Source organism: Peromyscus leucopus, chromosome 4 (genome assembly GCF_004664715.2).
Source record: "Peromyscus leucopus breed LL Stock chromosome 4, UCI_PerLeu_2.1, whole genome shotgun sequence".
In the NCBI taxonomy this organism is placed as follows: domain Eukaryota; kingdom Metazoa; phylum Chordata; class Mammalia; order Rodentia; family Cricetidae; genus Peromyscus; species Peromyscus leucopus.
This window is the reverse complement of record NC_051066.1, coordinates 88,801,189-88,825,415: the sequence shown is the minus strand read 5'-3', so window position 1 is coordinate 88,825,415 and position 24,227 is coordinate 88,801,189. Positions and strand designations below refer to the sequence as shown.

Sequence of the window (24,227 nt, the reverse complement as noted above, 5' to 3'; positions counted from 1 at the left end):
GACTGCACATTGAAGTCAGAATAAACTAAATATTTTTTCTTTCAAAAATACAAATGCATAGATTTCACTTCCAGGAATGCTGATTTAATTGGTCTGGAGGACAGCTAAGGCACTGCTGGGTTTTAAAGCTCCCTGGTGATTTTAAGATGCAGTAAATACAAGAATCATTGCATTTGTGTGATTCCCATATTTTCACAAGTTGAACCCTTTACAGGTCAATAAATGAAGCAAGTGCTTTTGTGGTATATTATCTGGAAAGGCTTAAATATCCCTTGCTCCCAAATAGCCATTCCCTTTTTAAAGCACAACATATGAAAAACTGCCTAAAAAAATGTTCATTTCTTTGAATGAAGGCTTTGCAACTTAAATAAGGATAATTCCTCTGAGAGGGATAATACATTAAGTGGTTATCAGTTATTAACACCCCGTATGTGTTCCTTTATCGGATTACTTTCCTTTGTGGTCGTGGAGTAAGAGGTGGGAGTGAGTGATGCATGGTGATGGAGGAGTCAATGATCAACAGGATATGGATTCAAGGTGAGTCCCAAATATGGGGTATTTGTCCACTCTATAATCAGGGGACAGTCCATAATCAGGGTAAAAAACATAAGTATATACCAAGAGTCTCAACCTTCCTAATGCTGCAACCCTCAAATACAACTCTTCATGTTGTGGTGACCCCAACCATAGAATTATTTCATTACTACTTCATAACCATAATTTTGCTGTTGTGAATTATAATGTAAATACCTGATATGCAGAATATCTAATATGCCACCCACAACGGGGTCACAACCAACAGATTGAGAACCGCTGAATTAGACTGACCATGGAATGGGTGACAAATAAGAGTGGCGCTTCTCTAGTCTCACTCAGCTGTGGAAACAAGAGGCCCTCCATAGCGGTCCTTGCTTTGGGTGTATAAGAGAGAGCAGAAGCCAGCTTGGTTGTCAAAAATGACCTCTGAACTAAACAATTCCAGGTCTCTGTAATCCTGACAAGACAGATGTTGACTGACTGAACTTCCAGAAGTCAAGAAGCAACCGGTAAAGTCCACATGGGGCTTGAACATAAGCTCCAGCTCTTAGAGATGGGGACTCATTCCAATCCCACCTTATAATTTTGGAAGCTTATAGAAGGCAGCAGGAAGAACCCAACTCTTAAGTCTGACTTTCAGCATCACACTGGTGTAAAAGAAGCAGAGACAGGGTGCATGTGACAACCAAAAGATAGCCTCCCGGTTTGACAATTTCTCAAGGGCAGGCCCTACCCACATGTATTTCCCCTGTAATTTCCTCATCTCTTTTATACAGACTGGAAACTCAGCAGGAGACATAGCTATATTCTGCATGGCTGGGGCTCTGGGTGGACAATGACAAAGAGATCGTGGAGAGGCGGGTACCCAGACACCAGGATGGCTCTTTGGCACTGTAGCTGAATAACTTCTGAATAGCTTTGACTTAAAAGAAATCTCTTCCTGCGGGTCTAATGAGCCTCCCTGGGAAGCTCCCAATGTGAATGGGAATCACGACTTGACATAAACGGGAAAGATTATGTGTCAGCAGGACTGATTTGATTCTTAATGGAGTGTTAATTTATTTGCTGTGATTTCACACATCTGCTTTGGCCACAATACCATATTACGTTGATCCCTGAGACATTACTGCGTAAGGTATATTTTCTATATACAAGGTGAATGAGGAGTGGGGAAATTGTACATGTGATTTTTTTTTTAAAGGAGTACATACTCTTATTCAAAGGGCTAGCAGGAGGAAGATGGTAGATTTGACTATCAGTTAGAAACATGATTTCTTGAGGCTAAGTCACAGTTTGGAATTTGGGCTCATGAGATGGCAGCAATTCTGGCCATATTTAGGATTGTTTATGATCAGTAGATTGAGCAGCTTTATTCCCCTTTGAGACAGTAAATTGTGTGCATCTTTCCAGGCAAGCGTTTCCCTAAAAATCTGGGCTGAGATTTAAACATATGGAAGAAACACAAAAGATAAAAAGGGAGACATCATTTTGCACCAAAGAGTAAAATTTCATTTGCCATTTATATTCTTTTACGTCTCCTAAGACAGGTTAGTTTTATCCCGTCAGAAGACAATTGGATGTTTTCATTGGTGAACAGATGTATGTAGGCCACCGGGGATGGGGGAGTGGGGTGGGGAGTGAATCTCAGTTAACTCTTGTTTGTGAATGAAATGTGAAAGACTTTAACCTGGAGACCAGTCTCAAACAGAAGGAAGTCTCTCTCCCCATCACACAAACCCTGGGAGACTGCAGATGTTGGTGCTTCCCAGGAGAGCTGCATCCAGGGCTCTGATCAGCTTTCCAAGGCCACCTTGCTGATGCTGATGCTGCAGCCTAAGCTTTGCTGCTGCAGCACTCCCTGGCTTAGTTCAGGAAGTGCCAGGACCACAGGGAAGAGGAAAAGAATGGAGAAGAGAGCAGCAGGGACCAATAGTGAGCAAGAAGGCTTTCCCTGGAGTAATCCAGGCCACCCTTAATGTGTTAAGATTCCCACATGGCAAATGGATCCCCTCTTCCTCTGTCTTAAATATGATTACATTACAGAAGAGAACTGAGACTACCTCCAATCAGGAGACACGTAGCTCTCCCAGGTCACAAGAACTAGATGACCTGAGTGTCTTCACCATACCCTCCCAACAAATGCTTGATTTCCACAATGCTAAAGACACTGTGGAAAGCACCATGAGGAATACATGCCCTCTGACCTCCCAATAACTTATGTTCCAGTAAAGCAGAGGTCAAAAGATCAACCTTCATTTTTACAAGTATGGAGTTCCAGTGAGGTTTCACTTACCGGATATTTAGAGTGGAGTTGTTAACAGGTTCATGTGGAACCTGTGGTTGAAGAAAATGAAGTTTTAAGCATATATAAAGATAAAAGCACATCCAGACAGACCCACAGAGTTGAATTTATCATTGTTAGTAACTCTACATTCCATTCCTGAGTCAGGATGTTCAACCCACACCCTTTGCTAGTCTTTGGAGTCTTTCCTTCTAGATGAGACAAAGCTTTTCCAATCTTGGTTAATGGGCATTGTTACTTGCTAAGACAAGGATTTACAAAGTGAGCACCAGAAGTCATTGTGATTTAGATACTCACAGGTACCTATGTCTCTATGATCCAAACCACTTTAAAGGCCACAGTCTTCGCAGTTTTACATTATCTCAGTCTTCCCAAAGACTCTGAATACCACATTTGCCACTGTATGCTAAAGAAACCATGAGGCATGAATTATGCACTCTGTTTCCTAAGGATTTATGGTCCAGGAATAGATCCAAAGCCAAGAGATCCACCTTCACTCTAACATGTACAGTCCCTATGAACTTCCACTTACTGAGTCACAGATAGGCCTGTTTTCAGATCTGTGATGAATGGGGTAAGATTTCCTGATATCTAGGATTCATTCCTATACTAGCAAAGGTGGAATTTAAAAAAAATCTCCAAATTTCAAATAAGAGCCTGTTAACAACTCAAAAACTTGACCCTTAGCTCCAGACTTTAATTTAGCAATCTGATATGGGAACTCAGTGTCTGTATTCTTAACCTACTCAGGTGGTTTACCAAACACTAAGGTTAATTCTATATGTTCTATATTTGATTTTCAACTGATGCCCTTGCTTTAGTATTGTAGAATGAGCTTCAAATTAGAATTAATGGGAGGAACTTTGCAGTTGACTTAAATAAGTAGTTTCAATCAGAGGGGAATTGAGAAGTCAGAATCCAGCCAGATGAAATAATGCCCCGAGGAAGCTCGGAGATGTCCAGCTGTACATAGAACCTCTTTATATTTAATGCAGAACAATCAAGGCAAATTATTCATTGAAAATGGAGTAGATTGGACTCAAAAGAGGAAGGGAAACATAGATGTGTTAAACAACTTATGCATGATTTCTGAAAATAAAAATAGTCAAAAGTTGGATCTTTTCTGGATTTTGTAGTCCCAATCTTTGGAGTGACATTTGCATTTTCTTTCTAGATATCATTTCTACATCTCTTGCAATTCCCTCAATGGGCTTTTGACCTCTGAAACTACAAAAGTTTGAAATTTAAAGTAACGAAATTTAATTGATGAACATTTTAAGATTGGTTTTGTCCCATGGAAGGTTCTTACTGTCTATAATTTCAGTTTCCTAAATGTATTTTCATACAGTTTAACACAGAAATTAGGGTTTATTCTTTTTCTGTTTATTGTAGTATAGCTGACAACTAAAATTTCAATAAATAAAATAAAAACAGTTGTTTTAAAGATATGGTGGTAAGAATAAGTTTTTGTAGCCTTAAAAACAAACTACTTAGTGTGTCATAGGTTTTACATAGAAGTGTTTTGGGGTCTTTATATACCAATGTATCTTTCATGTGTCATATTGAAGCATATTTAAAAATAATAAGCTGATGATTAACAATTCAGTCATAGCCTAGTGATTGAAGTTTGCATTAGACTCACTGTCTATAAAGGTTTGGCAAGACCTAAGCACAGAAGATGATTTTGAGTTATACAACGTATTAGTGGACATTTAAAGGTAGTTAAACAGATTGCCTTTGGTACTTTCTCATTCATTTTCTCTCTACGATTCTTTACTCCAAAAATGTCTGCCATAGATGGAGCAAATATAGGGACTCGACTCAAGGGAGCGAAGAGAAAACCTGGGAATGTGTATCACATTTGAGATGAGGGAATCACCATCCCATCTGTTAGCCAACTGGATAAAAACTCTTTCTGTCTTTATTCTCAAACATATTTTTCTGCTAAGAGGGTGAAGCTACCCCTGCCTTAACCATAACATTCCCTTTATCTCCTTCATATTTCCCCATCTTTGATGAACTCCATGACGATCTGCTTCCTTGGGCTAGAAGCGTCAACCCCAAGAGACAATCTTGGTGCAGTCATTCCTCAGATGCTCAAGCTTGTGTTCTGTCTGTAAGCATTATGCGTGCAGAAGGGCATGTGTGGGAACTCTGAGCCCTACTCGGCACCCTTCCTCCCAGTCTCAGGACCACCAGGTACCCAACTGACTCAATTGTTCTACACTCAAAGCACATGCTAGTGTAGCTTATATAATATACATATGTGTGTGCTCCCTGAGGGTAATTAAGGCTGAATTATATTCCTAAAACCAGCTAGCAACCCTTTCCCAGTCAGATTTTTGGAAGGATGACAAGTCCCTAACTCATTGTGCTTTTGGTATTTATAGGAAACACTCCCAACTTTGATGTCTCCTAAAACTGACCCTCAGCTAATTAGCAGCCTGGTGTGATTGTTTCAGTTTTCCTGGGACCAATTAAGTAAGGTGCTGTAGATGGAACCGACAACAAAATGTAAATTTAAAAACCGCTTCTAGAATCTGCTCATTGAGGGAGGGAGAAAAGCAAAGGCTGAATAAGGAGAGTCGGGGGTGGGGTGAGATTGCGAGCTGCTGTTTCTGCTAGATGAATGCTGAATCTCCTTAAATTCAGACTGGACCGTGCTAACCTGAAGAGTACCCCCTACTCTCATCAGTTACGTGCAGATAAAAACACAGCCTCCTAATCTGTGTAGGGAGAAATGAGAACTCATCGTGGCCAGACCACTGGCTCGCTGCTAGGCACCTGTTTGGTTGGCAAATACTTTGTGTCCAGACCTTCATGCTCAGAACACCTTCACACCTGCATTCAGGCGTCAGCCAGCAGGGAGTATCATTGGGTCTTTCTCACTCCAGCATCTGATCAGCTCACCAAAGCCAGGACCCTCTGCAGCACTCTCGCGGAAAGCTGTCCTCTCCCAGTAAGGGCTAAAAAGAGCCCTTCCCCCAACCAGCACCACCATCTAGAAAAGGAATTTCAGTGGTGTCTCAGAAGGCCCAAAGCTAAAGGTGAGGGACAGGCGGGGACAGGCTAAGCTACCTACTCGGGTCCCTCCTCACTCACCTACGAGTCTGCTCCTCCTGCGGGAGGCCGGCGGCCAGGTGAGGCTACCTGGGAGCCCCAGAAGCCCCAAGGGGCGCTGCAGTCCTTGGTCTCCCCATCCCCGGCGCAGCGGGGGACTCCAGACCGTCTCCTCCCCCCCGCAGCGCGCGGCCGCGGCCCCTCGGGCTCCGACGCTTGGCGACAGCGGCACGCCGCGCTCTGCTCCCCTCCGCCGACCTGGCGTGACGCAGGCGGAGACTACTTAAGGGCGGATTAGAGGCGGTGGCCGCGGATTCCCCAGCCCCGCAGCCAGCTCTGCGCGCGCCGCAGCAGCGCGGGAGCGCCAGGTGCCCGCTCCAGTGACAGGCACCGGGGACGGTGCGCGGACCCAGACCGCAAGATCGCGGGGAAGGCGGCGCAGAGACCAACCAGTCTCCCGCGGGCAGGAGCTCGGCCACCTGCACGCTGCCACCCAGCCCCGCCCCTCGCCGGGAGACTGCGGGAGTCAACCTGACTCCCGGACGGCAGCGAGGTGCTGGCCAGCTCCTCCGCACCGCGCCAACAGCCCCATTGGTCGGGACGCGCATAGATTGCTTTCCCCCTTTTTTAAGTGCAATAAAAGGGGGAGGGGCTCGTGGATTTTTTTTTAAACATTTTTTTTGTTTGCTTCTTTAATTGGGGGCAATTCGCTCCCCGGTCAGGAGGTGCGGCCCGGGGAGGGGCCAGGACCAGGAACGTGCCCGGTACTGCCCAGTCTTTGTCTGCTGCCTCCGGATGCACAGCGATGGGGGAATGGACCATCTTGGAGAGGCTGCTGGAAGCCGCGGTGCAGCAGCACTCCACTATGATCGGGAGGTAAGGGCACCAAGCCAGCCGTCAGCGGGCCCGTCGGGCGGCCCTTGGGAATATCTTCTCCCATCTCTAACGACCCTCAGACCCCCAGCTAGCCCTCTGCCTCCTCCCCATCCTCTGTCCAAGTGCTAGTGTTGCCTGCATTAAGGGATTACCCGAAGCCCAGTGACGCCCCACTCCTCCAGTTACTCCTGACCAGCTCCCCCATACTTTCTCTATAAAGCACCACAGGGGGAAGGGGTTCTCGCTTCCCTCATCAGAAAAGGACTTGTGGACTCAGTCCTGGTACCCCCACTCTCCAGAGTCAGCTCCAATCTCCATCTGGTTCCCTAAATAGAATCTACAAGGAAGGCAGAATTGCATTTGGACAGAGAAGGGCAAGTGGGGAGATGGATTTGCTCATCACAGCAGATGCATCATTCTTTAACAGATATTTATTAAGCTAGACTCTGTTCTCCGTTAAAACTTAATGCCAGAGAGCCGTACACATAGCTGGCTTCTTTTTGTGGATATCTATATGTATGTATATATGCACATATGTATGTGTAGGATATATATTTATTTATTCATATTTATCTCTACCTGCAGCTATCTATTTATGTATATAGACATGTGAGTTTTGTATTCATAACTGTTTCTATGGACAATTAAGTTCTATATGTTGAGACTAGTACTTACACATGTAGGGCTCAATACTCACCCCATGTGTAGACCCTCAAACACACATTCTCTGTAAAAGATTCTACATGCATTGGCCAGAGTAAAGGTGTGTTTAGAGTCTCTAGACATTCTTCATATAGAGCTGAAATATACACATTACAAAAGGACCATAAACAGTGTATGACATTGTGCAGATGTGAGATACTTGTAATATGAAGTATTTCAAGCTTACCAGCACCAAGCAGAAAAGGAAGAGATAAAGTTGTTTTCCAGGCTCTCAGTTCAGTACCACTCAAGGGTGGACAGCTCCCCTGTCCAAGGACTGGTAAACACTGAAAACAGGAAAGATCAGGGACTGCCCATCACTGACTTAGCCTATGAGAACCTCTCTCCCCCCTCCTTTTCCTCTGCTCAGGATCCTGTTGACTGTGGTGGTGATCTTCCGGATACTCATTGTGGCCATTGTGGGGGAGACGGTGTACGATGATGAGCAGACCATGTTTGTGTGCAACACCCTGCAGCCCGGCTGTAACCAGGCCTGCTATGACCGCGCCTTTCCCATCTCCCATATACGTTACTGGGTCTTCCAGATCATAATGGTGTGCACCCCCAGTCTCTGTTTCATCACCTATTCTGTGCACCAATCGGCCAAGCAGCGAGAACGCCGGTACTCTACTGTCTTCCTAGCCCTGGACAGAGACCCCACTGAGTCTATAGGGGGACCTGGAGGAACTGGGGTTGGGGGCAGTAGTGGGAGCAAACGAGAAGATAAGAAGTTGCAAAATGCCATTGTCAATGGGGTGCTGCAGAACACAGAGAACACCAGCAAGGAGACAGAACCAGATTGCTTAGAGGTTAAAGAGCTGACTCCACACCCATCAGGGCTGCGCACAGCAGCAAGGTCCAAGCTCCGAAGACAGGAAGGTATCTCTCGCTTCTATATCATCCAAGTGGTGTTCCGAAATGCTCTGGAGATTGGGTTTCTGGTGGGCCAATACTTTCTATATGGCTTCAGTGTTCCGGGGTTATATGAGTGTAACCGATACCCCTGCATCAAGGAGGTGGAATGTTATGTGTCTAGACCTACTGAGAAGACAGTCTTTCTGGTGTTTATGTTTGCTGTGAGCGGCATTTGTGTGGTGCTCAACCTGGCTGAACTTAACCATCTGGGATGGCGCAAGATCAAACTCGCTGTCCGTGGGGCCCAGGCCAAGAGAAAGTCGGTCTATGAGATACGTAACAAAGACCTGCCTCGAGTCAGTGTTCCCAACTTCGGCAGGACTCAGTCCAGTGACTCCGCCTACGTGTGAAAAGGCAGGTTCGGGGAAGGCCTGCTGGGTGGCAAGTAGCCCCGAGGCAGATGATGACTCAAGGGTAGACAGACCTGCCCTCATTTATGTGATGCTCGATATCAAGGTGTAGGAGACGGATATTAAGGGGTCTTCATCGGCAAAGAGAAAATGTAGAACTGTCATCACACATCCCACCATCGGTTCTACAGAGACAATTGGGTAGAGTGACGAGATGACTGAGCCGGACTTCCTTGGGCCTTTCTCTTTAATGGCCCTTCCTGCTCCTGACAACAGTGGCCTGGTACAGCTGCCAAGCAAGACTTAGCTCTGCCGAGCTCTGTATTCTGGTGAATGGCATGAGTCAAATACTCATTGATATAAAATTTGTGACCCATCTCAGCACATCCCTTCATCCTGGGCTGCAGAAAAAAAAAAAAAAAAAACCACCCCTGAGGATCTTTCTCCCCCATCAGCATGCCCCTTTCCCTCAAACCCAGGATAGCATGCCAGCTTTTCTGTTTCCTTGATCTGGCCTTATATTAGCCCTAACACAGTTTATCTGCAAGCTAGAGGGAATTACATGGGGTGCTTTTTGGAGACTGGCCAGGGCAGAGGTTTGCAGTAAGAGCCCCATATGACTGGTTCTTAGTCATTATGAAAACCTTAGGAATGTCTCAATATTTCCAATTTTTTTAACTCAAATTGCACTGGTGCTGTTTATTAGGGGTGGGGGATGGGAGGGAGGGAATATCAACAACACTTCCGTGAGATGGTCATTTCACTGTTGAGCATGTGTTTATGAGCTTTGGGATATTTCTGCCTTCTAGCTTATGGACTGTGGATAGTATTAACAATATGGTTTTTGTTGAAATGGAGGGTATCTACTCAAGCCACAGAATTTCTAACTGGTAGATCTTGCTCATTTTCTTACCTAATTTTGTTGTGCTACACAGCTGCACATCATTTTTGCCATGGTTTGAATTTACCTGTGTGCTCACACCAGAGACCTTAATCAGCCCATGTCAATCCCAACTTATTTTATCATAAGTTATTTTTGAAACACACACTTGCACACAATCACTGGTTTAACACACCTGGAAGTAAACATTATTGGCTAACATGTGTTTATGGATACTTATTTGAGACATATACCAAAGGTTCAAAAACCTGTTGTTTGAACTGAGGCAATTCTCCTCTGTTGCTCTTATTTATTTAAGTGCCATATTCCACCTTTCACACCCACTGTGTATTTAGCTGAAACATTAGGCAAGAGTAGTATTCAGATAATATGTTTTTATGGAAGCCCTCTATTTCCTTTGAATTATTATTATTATTATTGTTATTATTATTGTTTTTTGATTTAGATATGGATGTGGTATGTTATACAACCGAGGATTTGTTTAAAATAAAGTTCTTGCCTTTTTTTATAAACTGGGAAGAGCCTTCATTTTTCTATTTTGATTGGAGTTCTATTTGTTTAAATAAATGTTCAAAATGTTACAATGGAGGGACATTTGGCCCAGGGAGTGAACAATAGATGAAACATATCTGAGGGATGAATAATAAAGTCCAATCCTCCATGAGCAGACACAGAGAAGCTGGCAACTTTTACGAATGTTTAAATGTGAATGGTGATGTTTTAAGTGTTATTCCCTTCTCCTTTCTGACTTTAGCCTGGCATTTCTCTACCTGTGTAAGTATATTTCTTGGATATAGATGTCAATAATACTGGACCACAGTCACTCTATTTAGGAGTGTTTTTTCCATCTTTTTCCCACCATGGATTGTTACAGTTGGCAGGCACACTGTTCAACCACTGATCTCGTTAGAACCTGGTGTCTAAAAAGATGTCCAAAGGTGCCAGGCAGTGGTGGCGCACGCCTTTAATCCCAGCACTCGGGAGGCAGAGCCAGGCGGATCGCTGTGAGTTCGAGGCCAGCCTGGGCTACCAAGTGAGTTCCAGGAAAGGCGCAAAGCTACACAGAGAAACCCTGTCTCGAAAAACCAAAAAAAAAAAAAAAAAAAAAAAAAAAAGATGTCCAAAGGAGTTCTCTAGACCAGCACTGTCTGGTAAAACTTCTGCAATAATGACATCTAACCTTGGAACGATTATCTACATGTGATTACTGAGGTCTTAAAATGTGGCTAGTGCAACTAAAGAACAGAATCTCTAATCTGATTTAACTTTGATGGACTTAAATAGCTATGATAGTTAGCTACCATAGTATCACACAGCACAGTTCTAGATGTTTTAATCAGCTGTTTTCCTTGCATCTTTAAATGGGGATGGATCTTTTGCTTATATGTCATAAGATCTTTCTAGCTGTATCATTTTATGGTTTCTTGCCTTCCCTACATGTGGTCCTGTTTCTGTAGACTAATGTTCTTCCCCTGTTATTTAACTTTATACAATGTTCTAATCTTAATGAGTACTTGGTTTGAACAGCAGGAAACAGTGTAGAATTTCCCGGGTAGTTGTCTTTCCAACACAATGGTTACACCTTTTAACTATGGGCCACGTAAATGCCAATTTTAGAATGAAAATGTGTCTATTTCAATCTATAGGTTTCCATCTGCAGTATAAATAAGCGGTTGAAGATGATTATCCTTGAGTAAAGAAACAGATTCTCCTCTGCCTTATGTTTGGTAAGCTAAAAATGTTTCAAGACACCTCCCAGAGCTGAAGGAAGAGTGTCGCTTGAGCACTCTTAGCATATGCTTGGGTGTGAAAGAAATGGGAATCTGTGTGGAAAACAAGGTCTGTTGTATTTATGCCTTGATGGAGGATTAAAAGAGGAGTGGTTCCTGGGAGTGCATCCTTTATCAGTGAGGCTCATCTTTTTGCTCTCGTTTGGTGTTTCTCAACACCTGCAAGAGACAAGACTATTAACGCATGTGTTAGTAACTCATGTTAACTCACGGAGAGAAAGCATGCTTGCAGTATATAGACACCCTGAAGGATGTCTTGCTTTTTATCAAATGAACACATATACTTGGATGGTTTGATGGTGCACATAGCTGTGTGATGAATGTGACCTAAATCTTTATTGTGTGAAAGGATGCCACTGATATATTCTTTTAGATTCCTTAATCTTTTGGTTAGCTTTAAGTCCTTTGGTCTATGCACAAATATGTATGCATGTGTGCATGTGCGTGAGTGCATGCATTTGTGTGTGTGTGTGTGTGTGTGTGTGTGCATGTTTGTGTATGTATGTGTTTAAGTGTGTGTGTGTGTGTGTGTGTGTGTGTGTGTGTGTGTGTGTGTATACTGGTGGAGTAGTGGGTAACAGTCCATGAACTGGGTTTAAAAGTTTGGCAACTAGCTTGGGGGGACTAACTTTCTTAGTCTCAGGAAAAAAATAACTGAAATTACAGAATTTGTCATGTGTAGGTTCCCAAATATCTAAAAGATCACAAATATGGGTGGTAACAGTCCTATTCTATGTACTCTGTGATCTTTGTCCTTTTTGACCACTGGTCCAAAAGCAGTACTCATAGCAGTGGGTTTCTTGGAAAGTAGTAACATCCTGGAAGAGAGAACGGAGTAAAAACACTTAGGACACACAATTTGAGTTTATTTTTTTTTTGTTTTATTAACAATTTTAGTTTGACTATTTTAGTATTCTAGGGCTGAGATTACAGAATGACATAGACAGCAGAGATTATTTTCTTATGGTTCTAGAGGTTAAAATCCCAAACCAAGGTGTTGGTAAGTTGGTGTCCTCTTTGTGATGGCTGTTCTCTTTTATAAGGACACTGTCAGATTGCATTTGGGCTCCATTTTTAACTTGCCTTTTCTCAGAGGAGTGTAGATGAGACAGGGTCTCATTCTGTAGCCTAGATGGTCTTGAATTACCCCAAATCCTCCTGCCTTTGCTTCACATGTAGGGAGGGTATAGGTCACCAGGCCTGACAATAGTCGTCTTTTATATTCATTACAGTTAGAGGCCTTATCTCCAAATATAGCAACATTCTGATATACTTGTGTCAGACCTTCTGAATAGTAATTTGGAAGGACACACTAAAGATTTTCACATCTTCAGGTGCCCTTACAGTTACGGGAACTATATAAATATATGCATAAAAGGAACCACTTTTGAAAATAAGGGCAAAGTAGGTAATTGAATAGAACATCAGAACAATGAGTGTATGTTAGACTGCTCTGGGCCAACTAAGTTACAGTGTAGATGCTGCACACAAGGCACTAAGTAGAGACTGAGCTCCTGCAGCAGAGCCAGGAAGCCTGAAGATACAAGGATAGTACCACTAAGCTTAGCCCTTGAGGTCTATGAAAAATCAACCTCTTAGATGGAAAGATCGAATGTTTAGTCGATAGAAATGGAGGAGAATGTATTATTTCCTTTGCCTCACTCCACACCACCTTTCTAAGCTGATGGGTGATACAAGCTCAGAATCCGCATTGTTTATTTTTCCAGTCTTGGGCATCAGGACTGGTGAGCCTGAAACATTAACACAGCATCATAAGAATCAGTTACCTAGAGAGGAAAAGGGAAGGCTGAGGCTATCATGACAGACATCCTCATGCTAAATGCATCTGGGGTTCATGACAGGAAGCTATAGATGGATAACTGACAGAAATTCTCAAGGCCTTTGGAGTAGCCATGGCTCCAAGTTGAGATTTTCATGGAGCCCAAGGGTCTGGGCAGGGTTACAGCCTGGAGTCGACAGGGGAGAGGAGGAGAGATATTTGGAGGCCAAGAGAGATGGAGTCGAGGGAAGAATGTTTGCATGGGCACAAAGTTCTAATGAGCGTTTATATAAAGGAGAGAGTTTTAACTAAATGAAGACTCAAATATCATTTGTTGGATTTGGTGAGTAGCAAGGTAGAACTTATCACATGCTGCCCTAGATACTTTCAGCCCTCAGAAGATTGGGTAGAAATAACAGCAGCCAAGAGTAAATGATCAACCCCATCCCTGACAGTGCTCTGAAAGTCAGTCAAGCCTGCCACATCAGCCTTATGCTGACTCAACGCTTACTAAACTACCAGGCTACTCTGCTCTAGTAGAAGGTGTGGTAGTTAAACAGACCTGGTTGAGACAAGCCTAAATGAGTAGTTAAGATTAAAATGGTCCAGTGCCTCTTTCAACTTTGGGCCTTTTAAGGACAGTACCAGAGAAACATTGATGTAACACTAGAGATGAATGCTGACCTGCAGTCAGCCAGACACACTGCTCATCCAGGCCACTGCCCCAAGTCTCTGGTCCCCATGAGGAGCAGAGTGGAGGAAGTAGACCTGTTATTCTTGCTTATTCCATAAGCAACATTCTAAAGCATGCCTAACATCATATATAGAGGCCATCATTTGAAAGCAGGCTACTGAAACCCTCACTAACAACTTCTCTTGCAAGGAATAAATGACCTAAAATATAAAGTAATCAGAAGCCATTTGATTCTTAAGCCATTCAGTAATATATTGAGCACCAGTGGTCTGTAATCCCCTGGATGGTGTCATGAGAAACACAGAGAAGGCCATACTATCCTCCTCCCTTCACAGGGTCTCCAGTCAGCCTGAGGGGAGGCCAACAGTCTCAAACAGCAGAATGTGACCTGCGATTATCAAGTTTCAAAGCCTGGGTACTAAGGAGGAAGATTCTGTATCTGTATGTGTGTATGTGGGTGCTTGGTATGTGCGTGTGTGTGTGTGTGTGTGTGTGTGTGTGTGTGTGTGTGTGTGTGTGTGTAGTTGGAAGATGGGAATGGCGAGGGACAGAAAAGCTTCAATCAACAAGGCACAAGAAAACCTCACTAAAATTTTTTCTTTACTTCTTGTATGTTTGTTTTTTTTTTTGGTTTTATTTTGTTGTTGTCATTGTTGTTTTGTCAAGATGATGACAAAGTCTCAGGACTCCTAGCTTGGATCAGCCTTCATTCCATGAGTGGCCAGAGCTCTTGCCATCTCTAGGGAAAGTACCTGTGTTATCCCAACACAGCCAGCCTGACCTGGCATTGGACAATGACTGGGACCACTGTTAGCTATCTAGGTGCACAGACTAAAGCTGGTAAATCCCTAGAAGCTGTGACCTGGTATTGGCTTTTTGAGGATGACCAGCCTGGGTGGTGGTTAGGCTAGGGAGCAGAGATAAGGTCTGGGGACCTGGCATAGATTCAGAGCAGGTAGAAGGGGTCTGGGCACTTTAACTCTGTCTCCATCCTCAGGGTCAGTCAAAGGAGCTGGGCAGAGTGTTTGGGTGGTCCCAGATGATCTGGGACTGGTGTCCTGAGGATAGGAGGGAGGCTGGGGAGACATAAGCATGTGCTGCAGAACGAGGAACCTGCAGCATTTGGAGAGAGCCATGATCTCAGCCAGACTGGAATAGAAATATTTCACCATAAAGGGCTTATTAAGAAGGTCTATTCCAAAGAGAATTTAGGGACCCACAGAAATATAACTTCTGTCTAGAAAAGATGTGGAGAATGGGGGGGGGTATTTTCCCTGGGGTTCATAAAAGGAAGTGAGAAGTGAGTCTGACAAGTGAGTGGACTGCATTATGTGTAGGGTAAGGGAGGCCATGCCGATTTGAGGAGACAATGTGAGGAGACATCTTTCATCAAAGCCTCTCACTGCTGCTTTGAGCTGTGCCAGGTCCCCAGGCATCAGTCACACTGTCCTGTCTTACTACGCAGAGGCTCACTGCACCCATCTCAGGATCAGCTTTGATTTTGAAAACACATTTCAATCTCAACAGTAAGGGATTGGAGCAAATATCTAGGGTGATGGTTGGGGATTTGGCAGCATGGCCCCATTAACATTAGTGGGAGTTAGTCAGCTAAATCCCAGACATGAAACGGAATCCTGTGTTTATTCTTCATGATGACCTTTCTGATGTAAATTGATACAATATTTCAGAACCACTTAGACCGATTAAGCTTTGTAGAATCTACCTCTTCTAAAAGGAAAATCTTTCTGGAAATTGCTGCTTTGTGCACTGAAATGTTTGTATTTGCGGGCAACTGTGGCCAATAGGAACATATGGGTACCTAAATATAGAATTGGTGAGTTTTGATACCTCTGAGACATTGGATCTGGGGAGAGTTATCTGTTGTACATGCCTCCAGGTAGGGGCCAACAGTTTTGCAAATTATTGCTTTTGCCAAAGAACATCTTCCTTCTTCCACAATTTTGCATTTTCTTCCCTCTTTTTTTTTTTTTTTTTTTTTTTCATTTTTCTCAGTGACAGTGAAAGAAATTCCTGGTCGCTTTTTATATGAAATCTGAATGTTTGGAAGAGTCTATTAAGGACTCCAGTAATGACAAAACAGATGCATATTTACTGTGTTCCAGGTTCCACAATCACAGGAGTGACCTCACCCAATTCTTAGCCACTGGCCTGGATGGAAAGTGCTTATAATTATTCAACCCATTTTCAGATGAAGAACTTAAGACATCTAGATGTTCTACCCACCCACCAAGTCATATAGTTGATGTATGACCATGGTTAGATTCATACTCATCAGCCTAAGGTTGAAGTCAAGTTTTAACATTTCTTACACTGCCTGCAGGATGCCTGGGAGGTAAGGTCACAGGAAGCCTGGCATATTCTCTCACATTCTTCTCATCACATCTTTACTGCAGCATTTCTCCCCTCTCCTTTTCTCTAAAAAGCTTTTATTTCTCCCCAAGATTAAAAAAAGTGTGCATGTATCTGCTTGAGTTTATGTGCACTACATGGGTGTAGGTGTCTGAGGAGGCCGGATCCCTAGGAATTGGAGGTACTGGTGGTTGTGAATCATCCAGTGTCGATGCTGGGAACTTAACCCAGGTCCCCTACAAGAGCAGTGAGTACTTATGACTTCAGAGCAATCTCTCCACCCCCAAAAGTTCTTTTTCATATGTTGTAATACAGCATAAGACCATGAGGCTTTCAAAGGCCTTCATCTTCCTTTTTGTAGGGCCTGGCATAAAATGAGGTCTCACAAATGCTAATTGATTAAATAACTAAAGGCATAGGATCACACAACCTTGAGATAGACAAAGAAGATCATTTCATTCACTCTTTCATTTCATACATGTAACTTGGTTCAAGAAAGCAAGTTTATAGAAAGAACTCTGGGCTAGATGGAAGTTGAGGCAGGATAGGATTAAGAAAATGGGTATCTCAGACTAAAGGAAAGATCACCCTGCATTGGACAAGGGTCATTAGCTGTTGCTGGCAGAGTTTCCAGACTCAGAACCCAGATCTATTTCTAGATACAGGCTATGTGAATCTTGTTTTAGGTAAACACATAGCTTGTCAATTCTGTCATACTATTCTCTTGGCCTTAGTCTAGGTCAGATAATGAACTTAAGGGAAATTTTCTATTGTCTTGGTCCCATATTGTATGTATAATATCTATTGTGCGAATCTATATCCTGTATCACTTTAGACATCTCTACTCCTGGTACACCACAAGAAACCATGTTTTGGCTTTTTTCTTTTAGAATTTCTGGGTAACGTAATAGTCCTTGATGGAAATCAGACTCTCTAAGCCATGAAATAGATCTGTGGCTCTCATCTCTCCTCACTAAAGATTCTCTGTAGCCTCCTCTCTTCTGGGGGTCATTGCTTGTCCTGTGACACATGTGTATTGGTAGGCATTTCAGGGTAATATTTAAAATTCTATTTCTTCCTGAGTTTATTTCATTCTATTGCTGTGATTTACATGAAGGATGGTCAATGGATTCATTTATTCTTTTAGTATATATTTACTAAATAGAGTATTTTCAGTTGTTCATTGCTAAGTTAACACTAAGATCTTTAATGTCCTCCACAGCCTTAAGTGTTTGAACATCCAATCTCTGGCACATTGAACTGTTTTCGGAGGTTGTTGGGCCAGACTGGTGGAGGTTGGTTACTGAAGCGTGGCCCTGGGAGGTTATAGCCTGACCCTGCTTTTGCCCCCATACCGTCTGCTTCCTGATCAGCCAACAGAGGAGAGGCCTCTGCCACCCTGTCCTGCTCCCATGAACTCCATCATGTGTTCGTTGTTGTGATAAACTGAAACTGGACTGCAACTAAGTAGAAGCTGAAGTGGGTATCCTGGAGAGGCAGGCAGCCTCACTGTGGTCATCCTAGCCGGCTTCTAATTCAGACACGAGAGAGAAATTTGAAAGTACTGCTTTTCTCTTCAAATGGTGTCATTTATTTTTACATCATTACAAAAGTAATATATATTCAGGACAGAGAAAAGCACAATAAAAAGACTTTTTACACCCACAAAAACATTGTTAAACTGTACCTGTCTGTTGTTGTGAACCTGTGTAGGCCACTGCTAGGTTAACCACAGATAAGGCTTCTATGGAGTTAAGGCCACACTGTGTATATGGTTTTGTAGCACTTTTCCCCCTTAGAGACAGGTTAACATTTTCCGTATCAGCCAACATCTCTATAACAGGCTTTTGATTAATTAATGGGCATGCTGGTCCCACAGTTGACTTGAGCAACTCCCTAGTTGTTGGATATTTGGGTTGTTATGAGTTACAGCATTTACACCAATAGTCAGTTGTCAATACATTTTTTTCAGCTCTTCAAAAAGATGACTATGAGCAGTTAAGGTAAATGTCCAAGGAGCGGATAATGTTTGTAATAAAGCAAAGCAAGATTATATAATAGGAAGATATATACACTCTTTGTATTTTGTTTTGAGAGCAGAGGGGAAGGCAAAGCTAATTTGGAAGTTCATTTATGCATGTGTGATATGTGCATGTTGATCTGCATGTGTGAGTATGAGTGAGTGCACATACGCTATGACACACACACAGAAGTTAAAGCACTCTTTCATGTTGGTCCTCACCTCCCATCGTGTGTGAGAGAGAGGCTCTCAGTGGCTTTCCACTAAACACAACCAAGATGGCTGGCCTGTGAGCCTCCATGGATTCTCCTTTCTCTACCTAACTTCTCCCCATGGAAGTACTAGGATTCCACATACTTGTGTTACTGTGCCTGACTGGCTTTTAAGTGGATTATGGGGATTCAAACTCTGGTCTTCACTTATGCTGCAAGCCTTTTAACCATTGAGTCATTTCTGCAGCCTAGAGGTTCATTTTTATATTTCACTTAAGACAATCAGTACATGTCATGTGAATTCCTGTGCGTGTAAGTATGTGCACATGCATGCACATATATGTGAGTGACAAGAACTAACTTTCTAATACAAGCTGTCAGTACAGAGACTTGTGGTGCCAGTGACTCACAAGTTTGAAGTGAAAGTCTTGTCTCAAGTATTGAGGCTAGACATATGAATGCACTACCGGGCCAGGGCCTGATTCTAAAGTCCCCGGGAGAAAGCACAAAAGTTTAATCAAGCTTTCGTTAAATTACATGCAGCTCACGTCTTGGACAAGAGCTGCCTTTGGCTAAGGGAATCATCTCACTGGAACCACAGTAAGAGATCAGAGTTTAGCTGGACGGTCCTAGGCAAGAGGTGAAGCGCCAACTCTGGGTCTCAGGGGTGGCACAAAATCTGAGTCACAGGGATTTGAAATGCGTCCTGCTGGGTCTGAGCTGAAACCAGTAAGCAAGTGGCTGAGATGGAAGCTTCGCAAGGCAACGAATGCAAACACTCACACAGGCACCTTCGAGGGCCACACGGTGCACGTATGAGCATAACAATGGGGCTGTGAGAGCACTTAAGACTGCCAGTCTTTATTAGTAGGAACAAACATTTCTAAAGGAGCCCTTGTGTGGGTTTTGGTTCTTTTTGCCAAGTATCTCTGAAATTTAAGTGAAGGTACATTTGATAAAAATAGCAGTTTGCTTCTCTGAGCCTGGGTGCTAATGAGCTCAGCAGGCATTTAGTCCTCACTTTGATCTGTTTGCTTTCTTTACCACACCTCTCTCTGGTGCTCCTGGGGTCCCAGGGTGTTGAGAGGAGGGTGGCTGGTACTTTAAAAAGAATTTCCTAGGTGAGAAAATGCAATGATGTAAGGAATTCTTTTTAAGGAACTGGGTAGAAAGGCTAATACATTAACCAAGTGGGGACTGTGGGCAGGGGTGCCACCTTTCTCAAGGCAATGCTTTGTTTAAAAAATGATACCCTCCTTGCTGGTTTAAATAATTCCATTGAATTTAAAAAAGAAGAAGAAAGGGGGAATGGAAGGTGAACTCAAGCTTCACTACCTGCCCTCTTCGTGGAGATAAATGACAGGAAACCAGACAGGAAATGCAAATACAGTTTTAGGTGTAAACTATAAAAATACCCAAGATCCATAATATGGTACTATCCCATGGCCATCTCTGCTTAAATTCTGATGTGTCCAATCTGTATTTGCTGAGCCCACCCATGAGTCAGACACCGAATTGGCATCTTGGCTCTTTCCTTATCTAGTTGTGTGATCCAGGAAGTTATTGAACCTGGCTAAGACCTGGTTTCTACATCTGTAAAGTGAGAATAATAAAATCATTGATTTCATTGGATTGCTGGAAGTTTTAAATTTGACTGTTAGAGTTCATCATGGTGCCTGAGACACACTAAGTGTTTGCTAAATGTTACTTCTCTATTACAATAATGATTATCTATTAGTAAGAAACTAGGTGGTTTTATTTGGTCATTGTCATACTGAGCTCATCAAAATTCTCTGTGTAAGAGGATACTAAGAATACACAAGAAGGGGTTTGGAAAAGTAAGACCTTTTTTTTTTCATATTCCATAGTTCATTGAAGGCCAGTCACCTAACTCCTACTGTATGTCATGTGTTGGGAACACACAGTGGAATCCAACTTTGAGAAAAGAAGGCGTAGTAGCCAGTACACCAGGCTTCTTGCTGAAGAAGAAGCATTCAGGGAAGACCTATGGAGGAAATCTCTTCTTATTTCCTCAGAACGTGACTCTGTTACACAATCTAAATAAACCTCCTCCATTTCTGTAAAGCTTGTAGGATAACTAGGATAGAAAATAGCTATCTCACATATGCCAAAATGAGCTCTGAAATCACTTGTTCTTCAGTGTCAGCAGCCAGGTGCAAAGAAAGACTTCAAATCACAGCCTGCTCTAGCTCTAAATCTCCAGTTGCTAAAATGGTCTATGGACAAACCAATCCTGAATGGTCCCAGTCTTGCCTCAGTTACTAAAAATGTGCTATCCACAAACTACAGCGAGACTGAGGATCTTGCCTTGACCAAGGCCCCAAAGACAGAGATATGCTAATGGAAAAGCCCCTAAAGTTCTCAAATGACTTTACAGAGTCTAGGAGATAGAAGGACAGAGATAAAGAATGAAGGCATGAGCTACAGGAAAGACTGCCATACAGTTTAATACTCACTACCACCACCATTGACTAATCTAGGATGTTACAGCTGAAGTTGAAGGACACCAGTTGGGCAATGAATGCCGGTGATGTACAAGCTATGCCTAGATTGGCTAGGCAAAGCCATGTGATGATTGGTATGTTAGGGAGAACCTTTGAAAGATGTGTTCTACAGATACTTGAAAAATTCCAAAATATCTCAGCCTGTGTCAGACTGGGTCTCAAGTAATTGTCATGTGGGGAAACATGTCTCAGAAGCTGCCCCTTCCTTTCCTTAACACTTCCCCTCCTCCTTCCTTTTCTTCCCTTCTTTCCACTCAATAACCCTATGGGAGTTCCACCTATTTTTTTCCTCTTAGAAGAGGGAAGGACAACTTTTTTGTGAATTCTTTCATCTCAAAACTAAAGTTTTAAAAATGATTATCTCTTTAAATAAACATCAGAAAAGAAAAGCTCAGCCAGAAATGTAGAGTGCTTAATCAAAAGAGTCAATGAAATAAGCACCTTTAAGCAGGGCCTTTTCAATTTATTCAAGCAATTTCATTGAGAGAAACCAGTTTGGGGGCACGAAACAGCTCGTATCTTTTGCAGATCCATGGGCTCCCTGGATTGGCAGGCATTTCATGCTAGTCCAGCCTCTTGTATACCCCCATGTTTGTGCACCCTCCTTTCAGGGTGACTGTCCATATCTATGGCTGAGGACCATAACCTTCCCTTTGTAATGCCTCTGTTATCCAACATCTCTCCCTGCTTGAAAGCTCTTTTTTTTATGGTAAGCTAGAAACTGCTTTTCCCAAATAGCGGCACCTTCCAGATAATGATCTACAGCAAAGGGGGTTTGTGCTTTCTTCTGGCTTTCTTCTGTTCATCCTCACCTATAGGGCTCACTGTCTGAGGTGGAACTAATTTAACACATGCTTCCTTCCAGGGAAAATTGCCACTCCTGTGATATTTGAGACAATGGGTCCAATAGGGAGGAAAGAATCTTGATGTATAAGGTTCTGCATTAGAAAAGACAGGGCACTAGCTAGCCAGGGGCATGTGTACTGGCATCTGTGGTTCTCTGTCTTTGCCAAGAATAAAGATGGAAACAATAAGGATAGAAATAACTATTAAAATACAAGTGGGAGGATTATTATTTTTCCCCACTCACAAGCAATGATGAGTGTACTAGATTCATATTTGGAAAAAGTGGGTAACTTTGATGTTCATTCAGAACAAATTGGTATCAGATAACCACAATCCCATATGTTCCTATTTTCTGTTTTGGTTGCTAGGCGCATGGAATTCGTGAGAAGTTGGCTAAGTATGTATGACACATTTTTGTATGTGAATCATAAATATTGGCTGATTCCTTTCAGGATCCGCTGTCATTCAGAAATAGATGCTGAATGAAGCCTTCCTTCTCTCCTCAAGAAGACCCAGGCTCTCAGTAGACACAGGGTGTGGGAGGGAGGCAGGTCTCCAGCATGGGGGAAGAGGAATGAAAATGACAGGTCCTTTACCCCTGAGAGGCATGCTGCAGTTAACCAGACACCTCCCAAGTCACAACCTCACTTGATCTTCCTGCTTTCCTCTGAGGTAGGTATTAGGGTTGGCAGCTATCTTCATCCCAGGAATAAGGGTGCACACATCACAGCGCAGTGGTGGCAGGAGAAACCCCAGAAGGGGGGATCTCCTGAGAGTGATGTTTCATCCTGGCAGCTCTGGGGCCAGTCCTTCAGTGTGGCGCAACGTGCTCCACCATCCTGCTGAGTCCAGCATTTTATTTCTTAGCTTGCTTTTTCCCCCCATTGGTACTTACATAAATATCCATCTAGGGAGGGAGGGAGAGAAGGGAAGAGAGACAGAGAGAGGATGGGGGAACGGCAGCTGTCATCAGGTCAGGGTGTCAGGCTGGGGACCTGCCATCTCATTGAACAAATCTCCTTTCAGCTCCAACAGTGTCCTGAGTGCAGCTGTAATCAAGGGTGATATGACTGTCCCCAGGCTCAGGAATACTCCCTACCCATAAAGAGAACAGAGAGAGTGAGTGCTTTAGCCTGTTACCAAGTTACCAAGGTGTTACTTATGAATCATTAACCAGAGGCAGAGAAAATGAGAATAAGTCAAAGCAAACAAATCCTGACAGTGGGGCCTCTAAAGACGGATCTCAGGTCAGCATTTGGGCATTAATCCTACCTGGTTGTCACAAACATGCAATGTGCTTAGGTAGGAGAGCAGGCCGTGCTTTAGACTCCAGATAACTCTAAAAAGCCTTCCAATATTTGGCACATGTCAATAAAGCTGGAATCTCTCTCTCTCTCTCTCTCTCTCTCTCTCTCTCTCTCTCTCTCTCTCTCTCTCTCTCACACACACACACACACACACACACACACACACACGCATCTCTGATCTCTCCCTTTCTCTGTCTCTGTCTCTCTCTCTCACACACACACAAACACACACTCACGCAAGCACACACAAGTGCACATATGCACACACTCCCTCCCTTCTGATGTCACTGTGTATTACATGGTTCATGACAGCCAACATTTTTGACTTCTGTCCTGCATGGAGATACTTTGCACACCACACTCTAGACCCCACTTCAATGCTGAAAAGCCTACAGTGTTGCTTTTCTCTTTCTGGAAGTCTGTTGCTTAAATAACCGCCAGCAAACAAGAGGAGTGAACGTGGATACCAGTTGAAGCTGGTTGCTGCACATTTGGAGACAGGTTGAGCTAGTCTGCATTGTGTCTGTAAAAATATCAGCAAAAGTTATAAAAAGTCAAGGCACTGAAGTGACTGGACTTGGTTGAATCTCATAGTGGAAGTCTGTATGAGCTCTGCAGCATTGACTTCATTCAAATAATAGCAAACCCAGCTAAGCTACTTCCTAATAGTAATTCTACAGAGCACAGAATCTTCCTAACATTTCCACATCTGGAAAACTAAATAAGCAGTAGCTACCTTGTTAGGTTTCTATCAGCACTATTTGAAGCAACTTTATTGTTTCTTAACAGGTAGTAAAAATAACATCTATAGAATTTTTAAGGGAAATGTAGTATAAGGATGATTGAGTATTTGAACACTCACGGCTGGATGCCTAGTTGATTGTCATAAATGAACTGTAATAGAGATTCAAAGAGCATGAAGTCTATATTCAATTTCACATGTCTTTATGCATGGTGCTTCTTCTCTCTTGGCCACACACCAACTCTCTGTTTGCCAGTCTGCACAATGAAAACTTGGCTTACTAACAGCTCCTATGTTT

The 24,227-nt window shown here is 43.1% G+C and overlaps 1 protein-coding gene and 1 long non-coding RNA gene across 2 annotated transcripts in view; one reads left to right on the top strand and one right to left on the bottom strand.

Annotated features, from left to right (window-relative positions):
* The window catches only part of LOC114697508, a 48,728-nt gene extending 42,494 nt beyond the window's left edge, over positions 1–6,234 (bottom strand). The window contains exons 1-2 of the long non-coding RNA XR_005091373.1: positions 5,942–6,234; positions 2,831–2,871 (exon numbers count right to left, since the gene is read on the bottom strand). This is a non-coding gene — a long non-coding RNA (uncharacterized LOC114697508). The remainder of the gene's footprint in view (positions 1–2,830; positions 2,872–5,941) is intronic.
* A 450-nt stretch (positions 6,235–6,684) lies between these two features.
* Positions 6,685–10,592, top strand: Gjd2 (gap junction protein delta 2). The gene is made up of 2 exons (XM_028875763.2): positions 6,685–6,775; positions 7,848–10,592. The coding sequence occupies exons 1-2, from the start codon at positions 6,705–6,707 to the stop codon at positions 8,740–8,742; spliced, it is 966 nt and encodes a 321-aa protein (XP_028731596.1). The 5' UTR covers positions 6,685–6,704; the 3' UTR covers positions 8,743–10,592.
* Positions 10,593–24,227: the final 13,635 nt, after the last annotated feature.